Raw genomic sequence first — 14,578 nt, 5'->3', positions numbered from 1 at the left:
AAATTAAAGTTTTGGACTTTTGGTTAATTATTATGGTTTGTGTCAAAAATAAATAAATAAATAAAATATTATTATGGTGTGGGTGCCAATGTGTCATTTTTAAAACAAAAAAACAAAAATAAAATTGGTTTATTATTTTTTTTGGGTGTATCATATTACATGATTACTTGATTTTTTTTTTGGAAATGATTGTACCAGGTTTAAGAGGTACAAGTAGATTTTTATTTAGTAACTAGAGGAGCTAACGCGTGTTATATTTAAGAAAATTCGATGATCCGACTTGAAATATCCAATTTAAAAACCAGGGGTTCAAAAATATCCAATTTGAAATATTCGATCCGAAAATCCAATGATCAGACCTGGAATTTCAGATATTTCGGATTTAAGATTTCGGATATTTTGGATCGGATCTCCGAAAATAAATTTGGGTTTTCGAATCAGATACAGATCATATTTTGTCCGAAAAAATTTTAACTAACCGATCCGAAAATTCGGTGGTCCAATACGAAAATCAGATCATATCTAGATATCTAAAAAGTATTGGATCACAATTTCTTTTATTCGAAAATTTCGGATATCCGAAATTAAACAACCCTAAATTGCTCATGCTAGTACATATGATTATTTGATCCATGTTAATATAGTTACTATAGTTGTATTTTATGTTTGTATAGTGTGTTAGGGATGAACACAACTATTCGAAGATCAAATTCTTATCTAATCCAAATATTCTAGATATCAATTTATGGATTTTGGGACATCTGATTTCAAATATTGGATAACAGATATGCAATCCAAATATCCAAAAAAAAAATTAAGGATTGCCTTATGCTTTTTATAGAATATGAAACATAATTTGGTTATATGGAAAACAATGGGTGGTTCCTACAGGCGGATGCACGATCCGTATGGTACATCCGTTGCGGAATGTACATTATGTTGTATCATAATGTACATGATTGTAGAAAAAATTTCAAAAAACTTGTTAAAATAATTTCAATGTATAGTTTATGAATATCAAAAATATTATGATCCATTGTACCCATGAAGCTAACAAAAATAGGTAAAGCAAGTCATGATAAAGGGGATACTCCAAGCGCAGAATGTGTGTGTATGAATATTCACACTTTTCACAAGCTGCTGCACCATCCTCGTGCGATGCCTGATCTCGATCTTGGGACCATGCAACTCATGTTGGTCTACGAGTACCATGGCACATGCAAGTACAAATATATGTATTCATGTAAATATATAATAAAACCTCCCATTATTCCTGTCAAATTGTCAATATAACAATCCAACCATAAAAGTTGCGTATCTTATGAGTTAGGTTGATCTGTGTAAGGTTTTGATTTGATATAACATATTTACCTTATTATATGATTAAAAAAATAGCGTAAATATAACTAAGTAGTACTTGATCTAATGATACTAACCACTTTCAAAGTGGGTTAGATTTCTTTATCGTTCCCTATACTTTCCAATTAATGATATTGCTGACTAAGAGCAAGTTTAGCCCTAACATCATCAATTTGAATCTTAAGACATATGCTTAAGACTTTTCCCATTTTTCTTCAAAAATCTCAAGCAATTCTCAAGTTGAGTCTTGGAATTTCAAGACTCGAGTTAAGACTTAAAATTGGGACCCACTTCACCCACCTCACTTTTATTTTTATTATTTTTTTTTCATTTTTACATATAATATGTCAAATATTTAAGTCTTAGGGCTTAAGTGATAAATTTGTGTAAGTCTTAGTGAGTCATAAAAAGAATTTGATGACATTATTTTCAATGGAGACCACCAAAAATGATGTCACATCTAAATTTTAAGACTTGGGGCTAAACTTGCTCTAACAGTCTAACTACATACAAAGTGTTTGTTATCTCCAAAGATCTCTTGTCCTTTGGCAAATCAAAGGAGTTGAACACATTATAAGAGAACTTTACTAAACAAAATATATTTTAACTTACATGATATACATATATTCTAAATTACAATATAAAAATGATTCTTGACACGGATGTAGCAACAATACTATAAACAATACTACAAAGTTATACTACGTACAATTTTTAAACCCTTATTTGAATGATCCAATTGTTTAACGTAAAGTAAACTCGAATCGAATCAAATGATCCATTTTCACCTAATAAATGTTAAAATGATGCTCGGATTCTTATGTAAATGAGCTTCTATTCTTTTGAGATCGATGTTATGGTCTTGTCTGGTCTGTTCTGCTCTACTGAGTTTAAATAAGTTATTTTGTTCTATTTTACTCTGCTAACACCTGCTTTATTCGGCTAAAATTTACTCTGCTTTGTTCAATAGCTCAAAAAATATGGCCTTAGGGTCTGTTCTGATTGGCTGACCTGAACTGAACTTATTAGAGCTGAATTGAATTGAACTGAAATGAACTTATTAGAGTTGAACTGAATATTTTATAAGAGAAGGAAATTAAGAGATAAAATAAACTGAACTAAATTGAACTTATTAGAGTTGAACTGAATTGAACTGAACGTCTGAACTTATTAGAGCTAACTGAACTTAACTGAAAATAATCGGCCGTTATTACTCTATAATAAATTAATAAAGAAAGAATGAAGAGGACAAAGAATATATTATTTAAGAAAGAGAAATGTAGATGCAAAGACAAGAGAGATTTGCTGGCTATCACGTTTGGTATTGGCCAACTGTGGGTGTGGCCTAGCTAGCTTGGCAGTGATAAGGCACGTGATAACGTGAACTCCTCAACCTCATTCAGTCGTTCATTTTTATAGTTGATCACTGACTTTTTTTTAGCTACTTATTCTCCTGATTCAGTTTATATCTTAATCAATAATTAAATATATGTATTATGATCGTGCATATTAATAATTAAGAACGTACATTACACGATCTTAAGAGATTTTCTAGCTTAGTGCTAATCATGATAATATCGATCCGTTAACTAGGGGAAATTATATGACATTATTTATTCATACGAGTTTTAACAATCGATAACACTATCGCCTAATGTGAGTGTATAGAAGTATAGAACAAAGGAATATATGAGACCTTTTGCAATTTTCATCCCACATCTTTTAGAGAAGTATATTTGATTATGTAATATCTTAACCTATGAAAAAACAATATTTCTAACCTATAGATATTAAAATACATTATAAAGAATTCTTAAAGGATCACACTTGTGCTCGTCGGATAAATATTCATGATCAAAAATTTTCTTTTTTCAAATTGAGTATCCCCAATTCCCAAATCGTACAACATATAAAGGATTAAATGAAGTACGGAGTCTAATATAACTACTAATTAGGTGCGCGTCATTAAATTTTGGTTGGACTTCTTATATTTTGGCAACGTGAAAGATGTATATGAAGGGAAAGTGATGTTTTTAATTTGGAGGTGGTTGGAAAACCAGGGAAAAAAAAAAACTATAGCAATGTGCGGATTTATGTGCCATCAGGTACATAAAGATTTTAAAAGGTAATATTATTACATCAAGCATAGTTGCATGAATTTAAGAGAGAGCGAGAGATATCTCAAGTACTTAGAATTTTCTTCCCGATTTTAGGTGATACTGAGATCGGTTCTCACACCCCGCCTGTATGGTTCTCAAAACACCAAAGAAAATTCTCAATCTAATTAGATTAAATTTAGCTGATTTCTCGATTATAAGCTAACTTAAACTCGAAAAAGTCAATCAAATCCAAACAACTCAATTGTCACTTCTAATTTGTTGTTTATGTAACTATGTTACCGAATAGGTAGAGGTATGCTCCAGTTCACGACCGTATTCCAGCTGCTCGGACAATGGACACATCAAATTATAGATTAGTTAGTATAATAATTCAAGGATGTAGCACTAATCATTGTTTTTTTTTTTTAAGTTGAAAAGCAATAATCATTTAACTAAACACTTTAGAGTGAGTATATCAGAATATTCTATAGCACTCTCGCAACGTGCACGTATAACTATATAAGTAGTTAACTAGTTACTCTATTAATTATCAATTGAATGATTGGTTGAAGAGTAGGGGTGTTAATTCGGATAATCGGATCGGGTCTGATATGGTCGGGTCGGTTAAATTTTTAAAGTTAAGTCATACTAAACTATTATGTCGACGCGAGTCCAAATCTGAATCGGATATTTTTCGATGATTTCGGATTGGGTGTGGACACCTCTATTGAAGAATGTATATTGCGTAGCAATCTCAACTCATTATTCTCAACTCTCAAGTGTTTATTTGACTTCGTCCAACTTGAGGACTTCACTTTAGATTTCTAGACTCACATACATACCTGAAACTTTTTTTTTTTTTTACAGAAATTATAATACTCGTAGAGTCGTAGTACATTATAGCAATGTCAATATGTTATTACGATATGAAGTATACGTTGAACCCTAATCCAAGGCATGATTTATACTAGCGGTTTTTTTTTATATATATATTTATTTATTTATTTATAAGTTGTTGAAATTAAGATGTAACGTTACTAGCGATTAATCTTACAGTGTGGCAATGAAGTTCTAATAAAAGTGAGAATCAATAAAGTATGGTAATGCTATAAGACTAGAATAGACCCGGTCTACAGTAACTTATTGTAGACCCAACCTTCTAGTTTACTATACGAATGTAATTATATCATACGAAATGTGATTATATTATTACAAAAGTGATTATATCATCTTGAAACTATTATGTAAATGTATCACTCAAAAAGTGAATTTATCATTATAAAAAGTATCAAATAGTAAATTACATCATTCAAAAGATGATTTTTAAATTTTATCATCCTAAAGATAATTATATAATCTCATTAAATGGTTTAATATGAGATCAAAATATGACTCACAAAAAGATAATTATATCATCTAAAAAAGTGATTATATCATCCAGAATGTGATTATATTATTTGAAAGTGTCAAATTTTGGGTCTACAATAATTTATTGTAAACCGGGTCCATACAAGACCAATTGCACGGTAAGAGCACGAAATATATAAGAAAAAAGATCAGAAGGGATAAACAGAAAAAGATGTATAGCTTATGATTTTGAGATTTGAATTACTTTGTTTATAATCCCTCTCTTAACTTTTCCTTAAAATGATTTTTCTGGATTCTTATTTGGAAAACCTAAATTCAATTTGTAAAGCAATTTCAAATTTGTACACTTAAAATAAGATGTTCTAGTCTAAAACATATGCATCCTCTTAGTCTGATGCATCCGTCGCCATTCGCCCTCCAATCCCAAATAATACTGCGATTTCAAATCTACTAAGTACTTTTCAAAAATACTTTATTCTGAAAATTATTTAAACTTGACAATCTACCAATTCAATCTACACCATAGAATGAAAAATCATAGGAGTGTCTTCAATTTGACCTACCTGTGGTTTAAATTATACAAGTAGCAGCCAAAGTTTAGTTACAAGAAAGAAAGGAGAGAGATGGAGTTAGGATTTACAATTTGAACGCCGATCAAGGGGATAGGCCACAAAATTCCCCAAACAAAGAATTATTATATGACGAGAGACTAAGGAATTATTAACTCACTGGAATTACATCAATTTGCATAATTAACGACTCAGCAGACAGTATACAAAAGAAATCACCATCTGCTCCTTTAAAGAACGCTGCTGCCTGCCAATATCAGTTCTTTCCATTCAGAAACCTAACACACTTAATACGATACAGAAATACAAAATGATAAGCAGCATATTCACGAATCATGATCAAGACACATTTGATATTATCATGAGAGTTCATTTAGTTATGCTTATCCATAAGACGTGTTTCTCATGAACAACTCATCATAATTCATATTTTTAGTAGTATGTCATTTTTCATAGCAGTAGTAGAAGGAAAATGAACTTGAATTTAGCATCTTCAGCCAGGATTAATTTGGATATCACTAACCTTCATGAAAATCCAAAATTTGGGAATTGCCGTCTTGGGAAAAATCAAGGATTAAAGATACTTGAACCGCCAACATTCAGAGCAATTACAACTGCAACACTGGTAATCACAGCCAGCCAAAATAGCGCAGATCCTGCAATTGCCAAGTCCTTAGTGATTAGATAAAAATACCAGAGAAATGAACTTTTTCCCACTAGATATATTCTTACCTTTAGAATTTTCTGCTGCACCATCCACCCCAGAAGGAACGGATTCAGCTGCAATGCCTTGAGACTTTGGAGAGGTAGAGCCTATATTAGTAACATCATCCCCAACTTTAGTATTTCCAGTTTCAGAAGTTACTATTCCTTGAAATTCCTCGCTGACAATTAGAGCGGCAAGAACATCCATAAATGATTCTTTATCTCCCATGGACATTTGCTTGTAATTAAGACCAGGCTCATCAGCATCAGAGCCATCATCATCTGAAATTATTGAGCTAGCTGCTTGTGCTTTTGTCCCCTCGTCCTCTTCATCTTCCACATATGCTTTATACGTCAGCCGGAGAAGTAATTCACCACATTTTCTCTTTCTAAACAAATTCCAACCTCCAGTCAAGACAACAATCTTGTCTGTTGGAACTGTGTCTTGGAGAGTACTTAAATCAACCTGAGATCCGGCCCCAGTATCAGCAATAAATCATAAACCCACCATATTCTGGGCCATTCCGTCAGTGTTAATAAAAAAAACTCCATGCGCAAGCACATGCATACACACTCAATGACTCAAGCACATGAGGAGGAAAAGGAACGCCATCATATTTGGATAAGAATTCCACCACAAAGGTGTCGATAATTGAAAAATACTTTTCTTCTCTTGTAAAAGGCAAGAGATTAATACTTCCTCTGTTTTCTTTTATTTGCAACAAACCTTCATGACACACACTTTGAGGAAGAGAATAGATGATGTAAGCGGACCAATTAATCGAAACAATTTACACATGTAGTACCTAACTCTTCCCTATTTCCATTGTTAAAATTATCTTGATAGATTCAATCATTTACCAACTTTAATCGCCTCCTTAAAAAGCGCGCGATGTTGCAAATAAATGAAAACAGAGGAAGTATATGAATTTAAAAATAAAAAAAATAAAAAAAAAAACAAAAACAAAAACAAAAACACGAAATGAGGAGGGTGGAGACCAGACCAAGTATAATTATAATCCTACCTCAACTAGTGAAGAGGAAGTGTCTTTTTTTTTAGGAAACATCACAAAGAGAGAATTTTCACAAAATTTTATAACAAGGAAAAGCACTCAAACAAGTTCACAGCCTAAAAAAAAGGAAAGAAAGTTCACAGCCTCATTTTCTCAGAGATAGTATGAATAACAGAGAGAGGGATGTGATAGCAGAAATTGCTAGGGGAATCTACATTAATTAGGGGCATCTAGGGTTATGTGGGGAATTGGAAATATAGGTTTACTCAGAAAGGGTTATGGAAGGAAGAATATCAAGCAAAATATGACAGACTTGTGGTCCTTACAATGAATCAGGATTCCAAAAGTACGTCAATGTTTCTATGGATTAACTATGAAACGATGGCAGAAACACTCCTGATGCTAATTGGTTGGCCCCTCCAATGGCATCAGGACATTCTTTATTAATAAGTTCTATGAGGGAGCAAGGCAACCCATCCTTGACGACTGGTCTGTGCTGAAACAGCTATGAAAAATATTAATCTAAGTTAAAATTTTGGACTATAACCTCACATAAATCATAAGCTTCTATAGAAAAATACAAGCTTACATCTTTTACCAGGTGCTTGTAATCTCTCAAATTTTCTCTCATAGAAAATAAAATCTAAGCAAAGCCTTTTTCGTATCTTCTACATTCAGGAAAAGCAAGAAAAATGATTTAATGATTCATTCAAAGCTAATAGCCTAATACCATACATGTACATATACACCAGTTGTCCAGAACCCACTAAAGACAAGCTTAACTGCTTAAGTGACTTATGAAGCTGATTGTAGGACTCCAATACACGAAAATGCCTAGTTGTATCCAGTAGATCATGATATTGATCAAAACTATATAATCACAAGATGGAATGGGTCGTTGAGTCCTAATCTGTGTATTGTACGATAGATTTGATCACTCAAAAGTTAAAAACAACAAAATACATTCATGAACTACATCAACATTGAATGAATTAGTCAAACCAGGGGTTCAATGCAGACGACAACTGTTTCGCAAAGCATGTTCGATTACACAAAGGTCAATTTGCAAAAGATGTTCAACTTCGTCATTTCGTGGTCATTTAAAAGCACAAAGTGACATTCACTGTAGAGTATAGACCATTATGTTACCACATCATCTGCTACTACCCAGTATTAAGTCGTTATACATATTTTAGGTATTGATACTATCATACTGCTTACATATTCGCAAACAAGGAAGTTCTTACATTCGTAATTAAGTCACTTCAAATGTTTTGACTTTTGAGCCTCTTTAAAATTTCTCTTTGACTATAACCTAATAAATTATTCCAAGGCACTTAAATATAATGATGAAGCGAAAATTTTTCCAATTCTTTAAATTTTACCAAAAAAAAAAGGAAAAATAATTTCAAATACAAAGAAACCTTTAGAAGAACAAGAGAGCTACCTCTCCAGTACCAGTTGTCATATATGCAAAGCCAAGAGAATCCACAACTTCAACATACAATTTCTGTTTTTGAGGATCAGCAACAAGCATATTGAAGTCTTGGTTCCAAATTGGTTCACCAGGTGGTCCAATAACAGTGGTTTGACTATTCTTCTTACTGCGTATTATTTGATCTCCCAGCCGTAAAATAACATATGGATCCGTCTTACCTGAATTGTTTGTATAGAAAAGATAAACTCTTTTGCAAAGCAGACAAAAACCAATAGAACAAAATTCATGTAATATTCAATCCAATGAATTAATAAGAAACAAGTTCTGAAGTTTAGCATTATGCATAAACTATGAGACAAATAAATCACTAGTACCAAAAAAAAAGGAGGATATCATACCATATAAAACATATGAGAGATCACGAGCATCAACAAGAGTCACTGACAGCTCGCCAACAGAATCTTTATTTTTTTCTTGAGCATCTCCAGATTTCAAATCTGTAGGCACAGGCCCAACAGCTTCCCCCTTTTGAAAATCTAAAACAATCTTCTTTGGGCGGACAAAGAGTCTTGGTAAATCTTCAGTTAACAGTTTTATCAAGAAGCTGTTGACAGAAAGTAGTGCAAAGGTTACAAACAATTAGAGTGCAGAGCCAAATTGAGGCAGAGAGATACTCAAAAGAAACAGCATATCGCATAGCTTTTATAATTATGACTGAAGATTCAATACAAATATATTAATACAAAATAACAATATAATAAAAGTGTTTGATTTAGTTATTAAGTTATACAGCACATATAATGAGAATTAAGGAAACTAACCATAGAGAGAAAGCTGTTTAGAGACATGAGCATTGTTAAATAGTATGAGTGGACCCATCTGGTGATAAGGGTAAAAAAAGGAATTCTTCCTTGCCATGATTGGAATATAACATGTATCAAGCTAGAGTGTTTACTAAGTCAATAAGATAGGATGTGATTCTTGATAACAAACAAATTACTTGATAGACATTTGATCTAAGAAAAATGAAAAAGAATATCTAATTTAACTAAAAGGAATATATAGAAAGCAGGCTAGCAGCAGACAATAGATTTGTGCTAGAAACATCTAGCAATCTAGAGAAGTGGGTGGAAATTTAAAAGAAAAAATGAATGGGAGGATGGATAGTCCCCTATATGGGAAGAGAGTAAGGGCTCACAACCTTAAGAATGCACATTATGGTTGTCTTATGCAAAACAATATAACAAAATGCTGTAAGAGCATTATGTGCTTACTCTTTTAGTATTACAAGATTAATCACTATGTGATTACTCTAAGAGTATTACAAGATTAAGACGGTCAATAATAAAAGTAGAGTAATCAAATATTGGAATTAGTTCGGACTTCCTCTGTTCTCTTTTAATCAAATTGTATTCCTTTACTATATCTGATCAATGATGCTCTCTATCTTTCTCCTAATCACATGGGTCATTCATTTTATCTCTCTCCTCTCCTAAAATACCTTGCATCCCCTCCACGTTGAATCAAAAGAACTGAGGACATACTATTTAACAATACCCATATCGCTATACAGTTTTCTCTATATCTTACACCTCAACTAATTCCAACGTAAAAATACTCTATTAATATTATGTACCAGATAGAGAATAACCAAAGAAAAAGGTCTAGCACTATGTGCTTTTGCGGAGTCCAACAATAATATTCCCTCTGAGTTTTACTTTCATGCTCGGCAACGCACAATTCTATTACTACAAAGTCTTTAAACACACCTTCCTCATCCAAACTTAAGAATTCCAATTGGGACAAGCCACATGACTATATTATTCCTAATGTAGAAATCATAAAAGAAAGTCAAAGAGGTGTGTTTCAATATGAGAAAACACTGTGAATCAGGTGTGTTTCAAAATAGAGTCAAAATGAACAGTGAAATACAAAAAATGGAAATAATACTGACAAGCACTATGAATGAGAAAGTATAAAATAAAGAGTTAAGAAAAGGCAAGGGAGGTGGCATAATGAGTTGAATCAAGATTCAATAACCTACAAGCAAAATTGATAAAAAAAAAAATAAGGTTTCATACTTACGTTGAAAGGACAGGTATTGCTGGTATCACCCCATGTGTCCAGACAAGAGAAATAAGAATGTTAGTATTTGGCAACTCTAGTTTAATGTATCAACATAAGCACAAAAATTAACATCGCTTGGGATTGTCCATCATGTTAACAATCATTAATGTCAACAGAAAATGAATAAAATAAATTACTCCCAACATATAATTTAAATGTTAACACATATTTTTGCGCTCTTATTAAGAAGAAAGGATTATACTAGTGTGAACATACCATAAAATTAATATTCCCAAAAAAGCACAACCAATGAAAAGTAAAAATGTCAACAATAATACGAGACAGGTAATATTAAAAAAAAAATTAAAAAGAAACAATTTGCACAAATCTACAAACATAATCTTAATACTTTTTGTTGACATCTTTGAAGAGAAATTGCAGTGAAAGGTCAACTTTTGAAAGTGCAAAATTAAAGATGACAACTAAAGAAAACAAATGAGTAATGGATGAACCATCTCACAAATATAAAAATCAAGCGTTTTGAGCCAAAACCTATTCTAGCAGCACATAAAGTAACCCATCCAATAAGAGACAAACTTAGGCTTGGTTGGAAAATAGCACAGATCACAATTGACTTACCCATTAAATTGAACAAGCGAAATGGTGACAGTTCAAACGCTATTTTTGGAAGGTCAACAAAGGCCCATGAAACAGCTCCAACCCAAGGCTCTGTGGGTATTAACCTAAGTTTCACCCAAAGTTCCCCATCAATATCAAAATCCCGAACACCAACTGGCACCATAATGGGAAGAATACCAAATTTCAAAGAGAGCATTAAGAGCATACGAGCACCGCCAGTGTAACGAAGTCCTATCTGGTACCTATATAGAATCAGAGGATATACAGAAATGCTAAGTGAGCAATGTTATAAATATCTATAAGGTTTCAAAAAAGTTACCAATTCACAAGAATCCATGAAAAGACCCTTCAGAAAAAAATCAAAAACAAATATTTAAAAAAAAAAAAAACAATCTTGATGTCAACCATCGCACCCAAAACTTGCTAACACACTCAAACAAAAATAAAATAAAACTTCTATGAAACCTAAATAACAATTCCTTAATTCCGCCTATATTTTCCTATCAAAAATGTAATGCACAACCAACCCAATAATTAGGCTAGATTTACATATTTAAAAGCAATAATAATTGGTGTAAGAACTCATGTCACCATCCCATATCCTGAAGCAGCAACCCTTAATAAGAGGAGGGAGGGCGTACACTTATAGCTAAGCCTAAAATTGTAAAACAATTTTAAAAAACTCAAATACCCAGCCAAAACCTAGCTATAATGCTCAAATCTACTAGCGCACAAATGACTGTAAGAAAGTCCAATGTACAGTGACACAGTTTGTTTTCGCAGCAAATATTTATGAATTCCGGGAATATACGCGGACATACTTACTCCATTTGTTATAATTGCAACGTTAGGAGTTCCATCTTCCATGCTCGCCAATGCACTTTTTATATCATCAATATCTCTAATTATCATTTTCTAAAGATTATAAAAAAAATTGATATTTAAATAGTATGAAGTGAGATGAATATAAAAAGATCCCACATGACTATATTTTACCTAAGGTATATATCACAAATGTAGGTCAAATGAGTATGTATGAAAAGTGCAAAATTCTACATTTTGTCATTAAAAAAAGAACAAAGGAAGTATGTATTAGAGCATGTTCTCATTGACTGAACTCAGCTGTGAGCTGACGTGAGCTGAATTGAAATGAATATTTTATAAGAGAAGGAAATTAGGAGCTGAGCTCAACAGCTGAACTGAATTGAATTTCAACGTATGAGAACAGGCCCTTACACTATTTCCTCTTAACATACCAGCATGACAAGGTAATAGTTAGGCAAAAGAGCTGAACAATAGTCTTCTCATTCACTCTAATCCAAGTTATTTTCAATTTACTCATTTTATTTATTTGGGGGGTGGAGGTGGAGTGGGATAAGGGTGTTATCAGGTAAATTATTATGTGGTGCTGCGACACACATTCAAAATTGGGAACGTGAAAAGCAACATGCCAACAAGTTAATGATGATTCATCAGCAAAACTGCAAAACTAGATTAAAGACTCAATAATAAACAACACTGTAGCAGGCATTCTTAAAGGTAAAAGTCAAATTTGAAAAACATCTCAATAATATCAATGTCAACCTTTTTTCTCTCCCCTCCAACTTCTATCAGAATAAGAGTTAAAGACTGTAACAACAGAAGTGATAGATGGTAACAAGCAGAAAACATAAAAACATTGCTAAAGCTAAGATTACTTACTGTAAATCATTCACACGGCGAGAAGTCCTGCGTTCCACACTTCTAACAGACAGGGGCTCATCTCCCAACGAGAACTGCTTCACCTCCACTCGCTCTACATAATCTGGTTTTTCTATATTATCAATAACAGGTTGAAGCAGACCAATAATCCAATTTTCAAGACCAGGTCTGTAAACCTGCCACAACTTTCCTAGCACCATGTTCACCCATTCCACCGATTCCTTCCTCTGCAAATCCTTCTCAAAAAACATCGAACCAGTCAAGGGTGTTTGCCGCCACAAAGCAAGCTGAGCATCCGACTTTTTCCTCTTTAACCGTGTCCATACTTTGTCAAAAACAACCCCAACAAAGAAGAAGAACACAAACAAGCTGAAAACAGTACGGTTTATCGGAGGCGATGGGATAGGATGTATCACTCCTAGTTGTGTCCTAAGCTTATCCACAATCGGGTCTTGCTGAAAATTGTTAAAACCCGAGCCCAATTGAATAGATTCTTGTGACAAATCCCTACTAGCATCATCATCATTGTCGAATCCATCCGAAAACCGACTTAGAACAATACTTTTAGCACCTCTCCTAGCAGAATTAGCTATATCTACATTAAAGTTAGTACCCCCACCATCACTAGAAACAGCACAAGCTCTAAAAACCCAATTCCTACTCACATTCTTATGCAAATTCTCCCCAAAACACCTCCTCCTCTTACTTCTATGAAACCCTAACAAATAAAAACCACAATCCCAACTTCCATTCAAACAAACCGCCCGTCTCGGACCGATTTTACATGGGCAAACCGGGAATGGAACCCGGGTAATTTGGGAAAAATCAGAGCTTGCACAAGCAGAGAGCAAAACCATTTATGATAAATTGCAAATGGGTTGCCCTAATTTTGATATGGGCACATAAAGTAACATCAATTGCATAAGTAAACATGAATTCTATCAAATTAAATACTAATTGGTGAACAATTAACAGACCCCAGAAAACTATAAATCTCAGAAAACCAAGAAAAACCCACCAAAACCCAGAAAACAAGATTCAAAATTTAAGCTTGAATGCAAGAAATAAATCAAAGCAAACCTCAATTGGACAGCAATTCGGCATGCCAATGAAAGTATAGCAAATGGGTGTTTGAGAAAAGGGTGGAAACTGGAAAGTGGTGGGGAAAAGGTGGAAATCACAAGAAGAGGTTGAAGCCTCAAATGTGGGAAAGTTGGGATAATAATTTTTTTTATTTATGTAATTTTTATTTAAATTTATTTGGTTGCTAAAATAAAATTGATTTTGTATTTTGGTGTGATTTTTGGAAGGTTTTACACGTGGGTCGGCGTTATTCTAGTTGGTGTTTTTCTTTTCTTTTTTTCTCTCTTTATGGTTTTTTTTTTTTTGGACAAAAGTTATGGTCTATATTTGTGCATGTCAATATTTTCAATTAGGTTTCCCCCTCCACTCAAGAGTCAACTAGTCCAGAATGCAAATTCTATGGTTACCAATCAAAGGTATGATTAACTCGTTTTGTAAGACTTGTAACTTACATTGTGAGGTTTGATAATTTTAGAGTGTGTTATATTCGTCTTACAAAAATAAGTATCATATTTAATCAACCTGAAAATTAAAGAG

The 14,578-nt window shown here is 33.0% G+C and overlaps 1 protein-coding gene across 3 annotated transcripts; it reads right to left on the bottom strand.

Moving 5' to 3' along the window:
• Positions 1–5,354: 5,354 nt before the first annotated feature.
• LOC110702044 (tricalbin-3-like) lies at positions 5,355–14,578 on the bottom strand. Of its 3 annotated transcripts, none has more exons than XM_021879684.1 (8): positions 12,959–14,578; positions 11,258–11,499; positions 10,637–10,655; positions 8,950–9,155; positions 8,561–8,769; positions 6,128–6,566; positions 5,919–6,051; positions 5,355–5,681 (listed from the first exon to the last, which is right to left on the bottom strand). In XM_021879684.1, the coding sequence occupies exons 1-7, from the start codon at positions 13,813–13,815 to the stop codon at positions 5,963–5,965; spliced, it is 2,061 nt and encodes a 686-aa protein (XP_021735376.1). In that variant the 5' UTR covers positions 13,816–14,578; the 3' UTR covers positions 5,355–5,681; positions 5,919–5,962. The 3 variants fall into 3 exon arrangements, with proteins under 3 accessions (XP_021735376.1, XP_021735378.1, XP_021735377.1); XM_021879686.1 differs by having other exon boundaries at positions 5,355–5,673; XM_021879685.1 differs by having other exon boundaries at positions 5,355–5,642; positions 12,959–14,577.

Source organism: Chenopodium quinoa, unplaced genomic scaffold (assembly GCF_001683475.1).
Source record: "Chenopodium quinoa cultivar QQ74 unplaced genomic scaffold, ASM168347v1, whole genome shotgun sequence".
Classification (NCBI taxonomy): Eukaryota; Viridiplantae; Streptophyta; class Magnoliopsida; order Caryophyllales; family Amaranthaceae; genus Chenopodium; species Chenopodium quinoa.
The sequence above is the reverse complement of the archived record's forward strand: the minus strand, read 5'-3'. Positions and strand labels throughout refer to the sequence as shown.